Source organism: Phodopus roborovskii, unplaced genomic scaffold (assembly GCF_943737965.1).
Source record: "Phodopus roborovskii unplaced genomic scaffold, PHOROB, whole genome shotgun sequence".
In the NCBI taxonomy this organism is placed as follows: domain Eukaryota; kingdom Metazoa; phylum Chordata; class Mammalia; order Rodentia; family Cricetidae; genus Phodopus; species Phodopus roborovskii.
In genome coordinates, this window is record NW_026126648.1 from 8,553,510 (window position 1) to 8,567,150 (window position 13,641).

General features: G+C 38.9%; 1 protein-coding gene across 4 annotated transcripts in view; it reads left to right on the forward strand.

Moving 5' to 3' along the window:
- Positions 1-13,641, forward strand: part of Kcnip4 (potassium voltage-gated channel interacting protein 4) — a 998,325-nt gene that overhangs the window by 191,521 nt on the left and 793,163 nt on the right. The window contains exon 1 of one of the 4 annotated variants that reach the window (XM_051174063.1): positions 13,049-13,202. The exons of the other annotated variants lie outside the window; for them this stretch is intronic. Coding sequence (XP_051030020.1) covers positions 13,115-13,202 — 88 coding nt within the window. The 5' untranslated portion in view covers positions 13,049-13,114. Of the gene's footprint in view, positions 1-13,048; positions 13,203-13,641 lie in introns of those variants that run through there. 4 annotated transcript variants of the gene reach the window in all.

Here is a 13,641-nt window from a genome sequence, read left to right on the forward strand (position 1 = left end):
AATTCTCCAAATACCAGGTATGCACATGACACACATGCATAAGCACAGACAAACACTAATACACATAAAATCAATAAATCTTAAAAATGTACAAGCTTATCATCAGTCTTATTATTCCCTATAAAATAGAGCTCATTGCAAAAAGCATTTTCCCCCCATGGCCATGTTAATGTTTCACAGTGATCGCTTCTAGTTCCTCTAGACCTCCAATGATTTGACTTTAATGCCGATTGTAGAGATATCAGAGAAGTTTTATCAAAGTAACCTGATTCTACAGTTCCTTTAATAAATGTTTGAATGAAACTGTGTATGAATAATGTAAGAGCTAAGTGAAGAGTTTTTTTTTCTTCTTCTTGCAATTATACTACCATAAGTACAAAGAAAAAAAATTGAAAAATGTATCATGAAAATGGTAGATCTTTTTAAGAGGAAAGCAAATTAATTTTTATGTGATAACTTTTTCTAGCTAGTTCTTCTGTGAGTGATGTGGCTCACCTCTGACATTTGTACTCCCACACAATTTTTGGAGCAGATAAAATTTTCCTGTGTTTTGAGCTTGATATAAAGGCAGCCATAAAAATCTCAGCCCACATTCCTGAAGCTGAATTGAAAACAATGTATCCTGTACCAAATTGGTAAAGATACACCATGTACCAGGACATGAATACAAAAGAGTAAAAGGGGCATAGGGGGATTTGGTTCCCCTTCACTAAGGAGGAATCTGTCCTGTAATCCATCCTACAAAACATTAGGCAGAGAAAGAAGCAGGTTTGATGTGTACAGCTTGGTGGTATAGAATGCAAGACTTGCACAGATAACTCTGGAAGTCGTAGGTCAGACTGTCCTCACCAGTTCTCCTTATCTAAGAGTGAATGAGCTGACTGGGTGAGGAGGCTGAGAGGCACGAAGGAAGCTGTCCCTCAGAGCCCATTTATCAACATGTCAAAGCCTACTTAGTTTGCTCAACTCTCTTCCTAAATTCCTTAAATATTGTATCCAGGACACATCTAAAATTGTCATCTTTTAAAAACCATTTAGGATGGGAAATTTTTATTATTTAAAAGTGTAGCAAGAAATCATATATTTGTACAAATCAGATTAGAGACATTTATCTGTTACAGTTTTGATGGAGCCCGGAGCAGAAAAATTGGGTAGTGTATCACAAATCAACAGGACGCTTACTTGATGTGGTACCTGCCTATAGCGGTAAAGCAGATGCTTTTGCTATTTTCCCATCATGGGCTTTCTTGGGAAGTTACACCACAGACCATGCTATTTTCCCTTCTGACTCGATGTTATATTCCATCCAACACATTTTAAAAGTTGAAGCCTGACTAACGACTGAGACATAAAGCATCTTCCCAACTCCATCCTTCCTGGGAGGAGAGGAAGATCATCCCAAGTCCTGTCTGTGCTCACCATGACTGTTGGCTGCGAGGTTTACACTGGGAGCGAGTGGGTCATCTGTAGTTAGACCTGAGTATGCATTTACAAATGCTTTCAAAAAGGCTTTTAGTACATTTCCCGCAGTGTGAATTTAACAGTACATTTACCAGGCCAGAGTGTATGCAATGTGCAGGCTGCATTAGGAGGTTTTATTTTACAGCACAGTTAATGTCACTCTTGTCATAGCTTTGTTCCCTGACTAATTTTCCTGGAGAAGGTCCGAGCCCTGCGTTGCAATGCACCGCCATGGCAGGGTCCTGAATATTTAATCTAGCCACTCTGAATCGAAGGAGCTATGGCAGCAAGTTCCGGGGGATCTTGTGCAGGAAGGAAGATCACCTTTAGAGTGTGCTTAGAGCTGCTTCCTTACAGTACGCTCAAGGACATTCAAACAACCGCCCATTCGTTTCGTACCTGGTTAAAACCGCATGCGAGAGAGTGAACTGAGATCCAAAAGGTTTCGGGCCTTTCTTCTGTCTGTAGTTTAGCATTTGGCTTTGTGCAATTCAAGCAAAACAAACAAACAGAAAGGTATAGTTAGGAAGAATGGTGCAAGTTGTAATTTGTGCTGGCATCGCTCTTTCCTTCCCAAAGTGAGTGCTCTCTCTGTGCAGTGTAATTTGAAAGCTGTGTGTGCTGGCAGTGGCGCTGGTTGGCATAACATGGTGAAGGTAATTATTAGTCGCGGGACTGGATTAGAACGTGGACTGCCGTATTGCTTTTTCTGCTTTCGCTTTTTTCTTTTATAGAAAAAAAAAATGGAAATTGCCTTGCTGTACTAGTGAAGTTATAAAAGCTTCAATGAAAGATAGCACAAAAGAGAATTCTTATTGAAGGGAGCTGTAACTTGGGGAGGGCCCTATCACTGAGTAAATAAATTTCTTTGCTTACTTAATGTCATTGCATTTAATATTTCTAGGTGTCTCCATAGAATGTTTTTTTAAATGTGTGTGACATATATGATGTGTGTGTGTGTGTGTTTGTGTGTGTGTGTGTGTGTGTATGCACACACTCGCTTGAACATGCTTGAGCCAGCAAACGATGTCAGGTATCCTGTCCTAATATGCTTCGATTTACTCCTTTGGGACAGGGCTTTCTGACCCTAGCTCCAGGCTGAAAGCCAGCAAGCCTCATAGATCCCCCTGCCTCTGAACCACACAGAGCAGGGGTTATCCAGCTTTTTATCCAGGAACTGAGATCCCAACTCAGCCAGAGTTCTCCCTTATCATCTCTCCAGCCTGAAGAACCCTGTCTGGACCAAGTAACCAAGAAAATGTCCGCTTTAGCTCCACTCTGACTTGTATGAGTGGTGAAAGCAGTCCTCGTCAGGACTGAGAAATCATGAAAATGCTGCTTTAGCTCTATTCTTAACTTCTATGAGTGGTTCGAGCAGCTCTTTGATTTCATAGTTGCTATTCTAACTATTTTTACATTGGTTTTAATTTTAATCCCACCCCCTTTTTTTTCTTCTTGAAAAGAAACTGCAATCTGTTTTTTGAAGTTTAAGGTAGTTCAGTCTCAAGCAGCAAATGTGGCTGCTGCTGTCTTTAAATGAGACCATGTCAGCACAGCCTCGCAGGGCACCTGGGTTCTCTTGAGAGACTCTGGTGACGTTCAGTCTCAAGTGCTTCTTCGTTGAGTCTGCCTCTGGTATGACCTTTAGCGCTGATCTTCTCTTGATACTCTCAGGATGTGCCTCCATATCATGAGAAACCTAACTGCCACCCTTTGCCTGGTAAACAGTAATTTAGTAAATCTTGTAAAGCAAATCACCGTCTATTTTTGTTGGGTGGGTTTTAAGGTAACTTCAACCAATTTACTGTTCTTTCTAAGTATACTTCTACTGTTTGCCTACATATTATATACACATATTGTATGTGTATGACACACACACATACATACACACACACACACACACACACACACACACACACACACACACACATATATATATATATATATATATATATATATATATATATATGACTCAGAGTTGTACGTTCTTTGAACTTGCTACCTCAAATGAGAATGAAACACACATTCCCTGACTCTTCCTTAGGAAAGGAAACAAAAATATTTTGGGGAGTTCAATTTGCTGATATTTTTTATTAGTTCAATAGTGCATGTGTCTCTAATGTAACAATAACAACAAAAATAACAGCAAAGACTAGTCTTCAAATAATTAGTAGAGTGAGGGATGCAAAAACTTGCTGAGCCCCAAGCCTAATTGTTGTTTTGAAGCCACTGGCCATGTCAATCAAATTTGAAATCCCAGGTTCTCTATTCCTGTGAGTGTAATCCATTTGCATAGAGTAGGGCAGCATCACAGGCTGTGCATGGCTGAACACTTCTCTTGAAGCCAAAACAAGCCTCTGGATTGTTTGAAAGCTGCCTATTGATTGCTTTTGGTATTAACTGCAAATGAGGCCCCTCTGTCTCTTTGGGGTTTGTTTTGAAGTGCAAGGCTGATGATTCATTACCAGGACAATGCTCCAGACTCTCCACCCAGCATTATTTTAGGAGGAATATCTGGTGGGTTAAAGGGACAGTTATTAAGCCTTGCTTTTGTGATCTTCAGTTTGCAATGTGGCTTTTCAGTGACTTCTCATTCCCTATGGGTGACTGCTATAGGTCACTTTGATGATCAAATTTGTGTGGTTTATACGAACTCAGGACATAAGAAATTAATAATTGTCCCTACCCTATGTCAAGGAATTCAAAGTACCAATATTGAATATGGGGCCCAAGATTTTTAGAATTTGGATATTTTTAGTGTTTCTGAGGTGTGTGAAATTGATTAAAAGTTTTATATGATCATGGGACATTGTTTTAGGACTTCCAATAATCGCATTTCTTGGGCTTGAGACTACATAGCTTCTTAATCATACAGTAAAGATAAGGTTAAGGTAAACGGTTCGATGCTAACTCACATGATAAACTTCCTCTGTACCTCCCATCAAAGAAGGAAACAAACTTTCCCATGATGGAAATAAGTGCTGCAGGAACCAGGATGTATCCCTGGTGCACAAAAGGACCTTGAGAACACATCCCCCATGGAGGGATAACTGCCTTAACCTAGAGACAGGAGAGAAGCCCTAGTCCCTACTTCAAGTGACCTGTCAGATCTACATGACCCCATCTGGATGGCATTGGGGTGGGGGGGATGGGAGGGGAGGGTGGTCAGGGTGCATGTGAGAGGGCAGAGAGGGTAAAAGTGAGGGAGGGAGGGAGGGGAAGGGAACTGGGTTGGATATGTAAAATAATAAATTAAATTAAAAAAACAAAAAAATTAAAAATAAAGGGGATAATACTCAAAAAAAAAAAAAAAAAAAACCATGGTTTTGTGAAATAGCATATTCAGGGAGACACTCAGACCATCTAACTTAACGTCTGCACGTGAAGCCCTGGAAAAGAACCTGGCTCTCCTTCTTCTGTGGCTGCTTCAGCCTGCCTTCTTTTGAAATTACTTACACTGGCGCTGAGCTCCCTTTCAAGGTTCACATTGCCACCCATCATTGGTCTGGGTTTGTCTCTTCAGCATCCTTTTACGTCTTTTGTAAGTACAATTCATGCATGCAGCTATTTTATACTTGGGGCCCTTTGCCAGCAAAACCCAACTCCTTCTATCCCCATTAGCAGTAACAGAAATTCCTGAGACTTGACTGACAGGGGTGGGGGGAAACCCCGGCGAGGGAAACTCTGTTCTAGATGTGCACAGTTCAATAGTCTGCTTCTCCAAGGTATATACTATGTCATCAATGCTTCAACTTCCCTGGGAACATTTATGGGACAACAGTGATTTCCTCCTCCTGAACACAATTACAAAAATATACACTAAGAAAATTTTGTAGAAAGCATTTCACTTCTTCAACCCTCTAGGTTTTAGGTATTTTGTTGGTGTGGGGTTGCTTGTTTGTTTTTGTTTGAGTCTTTGGAATCTGAATTTGCACTCAGTACTTCTGTGAGTCTGTTAAATATTCTGTGAATATTTCTCTACACATTCCCATTTTTAGTGCTAAGGTGAGACAGTATCCTCGATTCTCCTGAAGATTTAGTCTTCCTTGGGTTACATTATATTATGGTAGAAACCTTTACATGTGTTTTAGGTCCCATGTAGAATATTTTGTTGAGTTTTGACCTAGGCTTGCTAACGGGCCCTTCCCTGCCAGGAGGTGCCATTTTGACATGCTTTGTGCTCACAGAGCTGTCATTGAAGTTGACATGAAAAGTCAAAGTGTATTGGCTTGCTCTTTATTCAGTGAAGTAGGTGACTAGTGATGCTTCTGGAATAATAATGGACCTGGCATGGGGACATTCTCCTCTAATGGACAGCAGCTAGTTTGCTATTTTATCAAGACCCACTTTCAGAGCCCGTGACTTTGCCGCGAGGCTCTGTTCTGTTTCCCTTTGCGGCCCCATGGTGTGCTATTTTCACACAGCACATGTTTAATTTTGTAACTTGTGACAATTTGAAAAGCATAACAATATCCACTCCCACTGAGATAGATACACAGAATATACCACGATGAGTCAAGAGGAGCTGCCTTGGAAAGGAAACCACACTGTGACACCAATCTTCTTGGAATCTCCAGGGCTCTCCCTTTCTTGAAGAGATGCCAACAGATTTTAGTTTCCATTTTAAGAGCAATGGGGGGGGGGTAATCTAAGTGCATTTATGATTTTGGCTTACTCTGAAAGATCTAGTCAGAAAAAAAAATGATCCCCCAAATAAAACTAAAAGAAATGCATCTTGGATGATGCTCCATTCTTTCAAGCCTCCCTCTCCCCTGGAATTTACTAAGCTTGGGAATTAGGGAATAATGGAATAAGACCTGTCATTTGTAACATTCTTATCATGTGGTGAACTGGTGACTGTAGTTTGTCTCTGAATGAGTTCAGCTGTAAGTCTACTATGAAGGATGTTAGTGCTCTCTATACTTCGTGCCCAAAGCACTAAGTGGTAAACCTTGAGCTTCATTCACATTTCTGTGCCAGTGACTGAGGCTTTGGTGAAGCATCTCTGAAATGTTAAAGGTACCTGTTTATCACTGGCCCTGGGCACTTGGTTTGTATATTATTGTACATAGTGGTAATTCAAATGAGCTGATAACTCATTTTTTTTCTAGTTTTGCTTTTTATTTTCTGACATAAATTTATGTTCCTAATTATGTTTTGTGTCTTTCTAAGAGTAAAATTAAACAACATTATTTTTCCTAAATACTCTCCAATCGTGTCTGCATATAGGCAATATGTTATTGCCATCTCTAGAGGAAGGGCTTATTATTCTGGGATCTGGGCTGTAAACGTGAAAAGTCAGTTTTCAAAGAAGGTCTATTTTGAGAGTTTGCACACAGAATGATTTGTAGGTGATTGTCTGACTGTCCAGTGACAACATAAAATTGTACATGCAGATAAAGGACCTGCAAGTACATTCTGGGTGTCCTTCCCTTTAATGTGTCATAACTAGAATTATCTTTCCACATAAGAAATGTTATCTAGACTATACTACAGGATTGAAGGACAACAAGCAAAATCCATTTGTGTGAAAGATATGCACAAAATAAGCACTCCTGGGAGTGGGAGAAATAGTCTTCTCCATAGATCACACCAACTGGATAGTCAACAGCGGATGGTCAGCCCTGAAAACATACACACAAGTAATATTGCACAGACCAAGCAGGTTGTGCTTAATACATATGTGCATATGTATACACATATAATAATAACTAACGAAAAGAGAGACCATGGATTTGAAAGACTGCAAGGAGGGTATCTGGAAGATTTTTGGAAGGAGAAGAGGGAAGTGGGAAATATATATTATACTCTCAAAATAAAAGATACCCTGAAAAATGCATTTCAGGTTTTCCAGAAAGTGCTGAAGAATACAAATGCTAGGTTTTGTGACTATCCATTCAGAATTCGAAGATATCACCAGTTTGTTTTTCAGAGTAACTATACCTTACAACTCTGTTGTCAATATATGCGCCATTAAGTTTGTCTGAATCTTGACAACTTTTGTTCTTGCCTCAACTTTTCATCCTAGCTATTTTAACGGAATTGTAATTTTATTTTGCATTTCAATTATATTAATGTGGAATATATTTTAATGGGCTTATCGGTTATATTGCCTTTTTTGGTGAAAATCTCTACATAGTTATTCATATTCAAATTGGATTTTGTGCTTTTGTTACTGAGTCTGAAATTCTTAATACATTGTAGATACATTGTTTTTGTCAATCATATATATGACAAATATTTAGTTTTGTTGGATAGCTTGTCTTTTATCTTCTTATGAAAATCTTTGAAAATGGAAATGATGAAGTTTGATGTCATCTAATTTTCAGTTTCTCTTTTCAGAAGTCACTTAGTGGTTGTCAAGTTTTAAGAATTCTTTGCCTAGAGGACTTGCCTAGTTAATATGAACTAGTTATTGAAGAGTTGCTTCAGATTCTTTTTAATAAAACCTTGTTTTATTTGTTTCTTTAAGAATTAGAGTTATATTTGCTATACCAGGCTGTCCTAGAACCCACAATTTTGCCTTGGTTGCCTTTGAATGTATAATCTTTCTATTTCACTTTTCCGAGTGCTTGGATTTAAGGCATGCACCAAGATGCCTAGCTTTCTGAGACTTTCACAGCTTTGCATTTCACATTTAAATTTATGATTAAATGAGAACTAATACTTTTTGCAAGACACAGGAACTTGATGTAAGTCCATTTTGCATATGGATGTAGAGAGTTCCAATGTCATCCATCACTACCCTAAAGGATTACTTCCCTTTGTTGAATACCAATTGCAGCTGTTTCAGAATTGTATGCTTTTAATGGGTTTTCAATTGTATCCGTGCCCATCTGCCCACCAGTCCCACAAGGTAAGGTATGTATCTTTCTTAAGGAAATAATTCATGCCATTAAAAATATCAAATTTACATTTTACAGTTATAGTATTTCTTAGTTTGTGGTGTGTGTGTGTGTGTGTGTGTGTGTGTGTGTGTGTACACATCTTCCTTATTTCTAGGTACATATGGAAATCTGTGACTCCAAGTGTGATTGTCTGAAAGTGGAGTAATTAGGTTTACAAAGTGAGAGGCTATTCAATGGCATTAGCACTGTTAAAAGACAGACATGTAGGCAGTGAGGGTAGAGAACTTGGATAACAATTAGTGTCATTGTAAAAACACAGTTTCTACTCCACAAGTGGATACTGGAGAAGTCTTCATCTCACAAATCAAGAAGAGATGCCTCACCAAGATCTGATGATGAAGTTTCTTTGTTTCTGGGACTTCTCACCTCCAAAACACTCAGAAATTAATGTGTGTTGTTTAAGCCACCTAGTCTCCCTTGTATCTGTTATTGAAAACTAGGTGAAAATAAGCTCTTATGCTTTGACATCTGGAGGTTCTGTAATGACAAATACCATTTTCATAAATATTTTAAAATGAACAAAATAATTTTAAAAATACTTTTCACTTCAAAATAAATTTAATATATTTCTATTTAAATGTATTCAAAGTAGAACCTTTGGTTTTCTTAACTTCAAAAGAGTCCTATAGCTTTTACTCCTTTTTTTAAGTATACACACACACACACACATACACACACACACACACACATATATATATATGTAATGAGTATATATAACATTAGATCATCCAGTTAATATGTATTTATAAGTGATTCTACTTATTTGTTCTGATACGAGTATTTTAAATCAACTCAGCAATTTTGAAATAAAAAAGTCAGTAAGAGTATTTTAAATCAACTGTTAGTAATTTTAAAATAAAAAAGTCAGTAACTTTGGTTATCATGCTATGTAATATAACAGTAAGACATTTTTCCTGTCTATCTGAAACTTTGTATTTGATTACAATTTCCTTTTTTTTTTTTTTTTTTTGTGGTTTCTTTTCTAACCTTCAGTCTTTTGTGATGGGAGATGTCATTCTGTAAATGTTTCTCATGCTGGTTAATGAATAAAGCACTATTGGCCAATAGGAAAGGAAGATAGGAGGGACTAGGAGACAAGGAGGAAAGAGGAAGTAGTAAGGAGGAGTCAAGATGGAGAGTCTGGAGAAGGCAGAACTGCCATTCTTGGTAAGACCACGTGGAAATACATAGAAATGGGTTAATACTTAAGACAGAGCTAGCCGATAAGAAACAAGTAACTGGCCAACAGTATAATATAAAATACAGAGTCTCTGTGTGTTAATTGGGGCTGGCGCGGCAGCAGGATAAGACCAGCAGTGGGAGGAAAAACCATACTCCTTACACTTTTGCGATCACCTTTCTCTTGGTGAATATAAGTTTGATACACTTAGGTTTCATATAAAGTAAGAACACACAGTATTGGTCTTTCTTTTTCCTCTTTAATTTACATAAATATCCTCCATGCCCATCCACATTGTCACAAATGACAAATTTCCTTATGTTCTTAAGGGTGAGTAGTTTTCTATTTTATATGTACCAAATATGATTGACATTTAAATTACTTTTATATCTGAAACATTAGATTGTGCTAAAATGATCATATGGGTACCAATCTATTTAGAATATGATAGTTTCAATCTTTTGTAGGTAGGACTGAAAGGGATTTTGACAAAGGTACATTAGCACATAATGTAGAAAATATATTATATTCAAAAAACAATACTGAAAAATTGTGTATACTTGTGCATAACAGTAAAGCTGGGCACTTATTTAATGATTCAAAATGCATTAGAGACTAAAAATCAAGACTGAAGGAAATGTATAAAAAGTAGCAGGACTTTGTTTTGTGTGATGATTTTTTTATGTAAGAACTCAAGTTTCAGAAAACAAAAGGGAAAAAAGATATCAAACTAAGCGTTGACAAAGCAAAAGAAAGTTATTGGAAGAGAAAGGACATTCGTGGCTTGGCAGAAATGTGTACATCCAATAAGAGATTTCTATGTCCCAAAGAAATCTGCACATCACAAGAACAAGAAAACATTCCAGTTGAAAACAAGAAAGGTACCTGAATAGACTTTTCTTGAAAAAGTTACGGCATCTGACCAAGCAGTCTATGAAAAGCTGCTCAACATCATTAGTCAACAAGAAAAATGCAACTTGGAATCACATGAACTATATTACACAGGTATTAGAAAGACAACAGATATTGATGAGGATGTGGAGGAAGGGGACACTAGCAGGGATTTTAGAAAAATCATGGAGTTTCCTACAAAGCTGAAAATCAAACAACAGTTGCATTATAATCTTATACTGTAGCATTTCAACAGCTCTTGGAATATGCCCAGTAAATACTTAAATCCCAGTTAAGTTACCATTAGTTCTCTTTTTGATGCCCTAAGTCAATGTACCAAGCCCCATTATTCCTGTTTCCTTGTATATCCAGAAACAAGCTACCTTCATTTCCAGTGCAGGCCATGCTTGCCTCCATCATTTCTCTCCTGGGCCACTGTGCTACCCGCTCATGGGTATTCTTTCTTCTCCTCCAGCTCATTCCAGGTCATCTTCACCTGGGAGACAGACGAGACAGCAGTGTCCCTGTCTTACTCTTGCAAACAATTCTCAGGTGTCTTCCTCCCTGAGTTAGTGTCTTGGTATTCTCTGCGGATGCTGATCTCATGCCCAGCTTAGGGGCCTTGCACAAAGTTGTTCTCTCTACCTCATATGCCCTTAATAGTTCACGGTTGACTCCTGCTGTGTTTTATGTACCGGGAACCATTTTTTACTTATGTCTTTCGTATCTAGCCTGCTCAATATCTATCCTGCTATTCTATCTAGTTTAGGGGTTACCCATATGTGGTGTACTCCTGTTTATTGTGCATTTATGTCTCCCTTCCTATACTGAGGTATGGGTACCATAAGATCAATGTCTTTCCCTTTCTCACTACTGTGTGTCCGGTGCACGGAAGCATGTCTGGCACATAAGAGAGGCTTAATACAAACCCACTCGAGAAATGCATAAAAGTGCTGTCCTAATATCATCTCTACTGCATCCTATTTCACACTTCCAACTAACGACTAACACATACATAACTATTAATTTCACAGAAAGCATAATAAGACTTTACATCATTATTCAATTATATACATTATGTGACAGTATATTTATCTTTTGTGTGCCAAACATTGTCAAGGGATGCCGTCTGTATAGAAGAAAAATGTTAAAAGCATTTGCAAGAATAAATAGCTTTATTTTAAACCTATTCAACGGAACTTTTAAAAATTCATGGAAAGTGTGCTTTTTCATTAACCCATTTCAATGGGTACATCCCTGTGGCTGGATATTGAGGGGAGAGTCGAGGTGGGGACAAATTACTGATAAACGTCTTTAAGCCTGGGATTTCAGTACATGTCTTTTATTATTATTGTATAGGTACATCACTTCATACATATCATTGGTGGAAAATACTAGTTCCAAACAGAACTGTTATATGTATCAAAACTGAGAGGTAGAGGGCCTTTTAAAATAAGGGTTTGGATATCCTTTGTGTACTAACTATCAGAGACAGCCTTTACATTTATACAGAGCCAGTAAAAACAAACAAAAGCCCAGGGAGTATTAAGAATGTAAAGCAACCTGAAAAACTGCCCAAAGCCCTGAAGAGTTCTGAAATAATGACACTTTCAAAGATGCAAGCATCTGTTTTTCAGGCATTTATGACAATTTGCCTGTGTAGCGCCACTCTCGGTACAAAAGCGCCCTGTGCAAATCACCAGCCATAGGGATTGTTCTCCTAACTTGAATTAAGTCCACAGGGAAATAAGTTGCATTTGCCTTATAAGAAGAGACTGAGGCGGTTCCTCCTTTTGACACAATGTAGCAAGTTAACTTTGGGGCTCTGTTGCCCCAAAGTACAGAGCTTCACAACTGTAGCATCCAAGTTCCTATGTTTGAAAGCAGATAGTGATTTCTTCTGATTCCCGACTACCTGAGCCTGGGCAGTGCGGAAACAATAGTGTTTTGGCTGTCAGCTTATTTTCTACCATAGAGCCCGTGGGCTTGAATATATCTCTGTGGGACAGCTATATTGCTTCATTCCTCTGGTCAGAATGCACTGCTCCAATGAGCTCCCCACCCCCACCCCCAGGCTCTCTGAATATGCTCACCACTGTGAATGGGAACAGTCCATGAGTTCTGGCCTCCAGCAATCTCCTTCCAATCTCCCCTTTATTATTTAGAAGCATTTTGGACACCCCTGGACCCCGAGAATCTTCCCCAGATTCTTTAGGAGGTGTCCAAAGGGCTTCAGCCCCGGTGACCTGTCATCTGTCTGCTCACCTGCTTACATGCTGATTCATTGATGAGCTGGCAAGGCAGGCCCCGCCTCCTTCGGCATGGTCCGGGAGGTTGCAATTGCTTTAGGAGACAGGATGCACTGTAGCTGGGTTACTACAAGTGTAAAGCAGCAGCCTATCTGTTGCCACAGAAGAACTTGGTGACCGTCCTGAGAGGCGGTGCTTCCTCAGTGTCCTGTTACTCTGGAATCCATCTGCACCGGCTGCTGTACCTTCTGACCCAGGCACTCACAGCTAATTCCCCAGGAGTTGTAAAGCAGCTTGATACATAAACTGAGACAGAAGTTTCCCCCGCAGAAGCCGCCTTTTTTCTTTCTTTCTTTTCTTTTTTCTTTTTTTTTCTATTGGCAAAGTCTTCTGACTCTCCTCAGAGGAATACCTTGTTGCTTAAGATGAGTGGCTGTAGGAAACGGTGTAAACGTGAAATATTGAAATTTGCCCAGTACCTTCTCAGGCTATTAACAGGTTCTCTTCATACAGGTAATGACTTTTTTTTTTTTTTTTTTTCAAAAGCTGGCAGAGCTTGGTAACAGAGTTGAACCGGAGGAGTAGAAAAGGCTCATTATTCCTTTGTTGTATTTTTTTTTCTAATATTGTCATTAAAATGCAGTCTCGTTTGCTGAGATTCCTTCTGCTAAAGACATGTGCTGTGCAGCTATGGTGTGGGAGGGGTTAGAACTGGATTGTCTGAATGTATCTTTTATGTTCTCCTGGCAGCGCCAGCCACTGTTAGCTGTGCCTCAGTCTAAGGAAACAGCGGCTGTGATTAAAAAGAAAGAAGGTGTGTGTGTGTGGGGGGGGCATCGTTGTGTGAAGGATGTCCCCCTCCCTGCTGCTTGATGCGGTTTATGAGAGTATCAAAGCTGTCCTCCCTGCAAGCAGTTAAAGATTCTCTACAACTCTTTGATCGTTATAATCC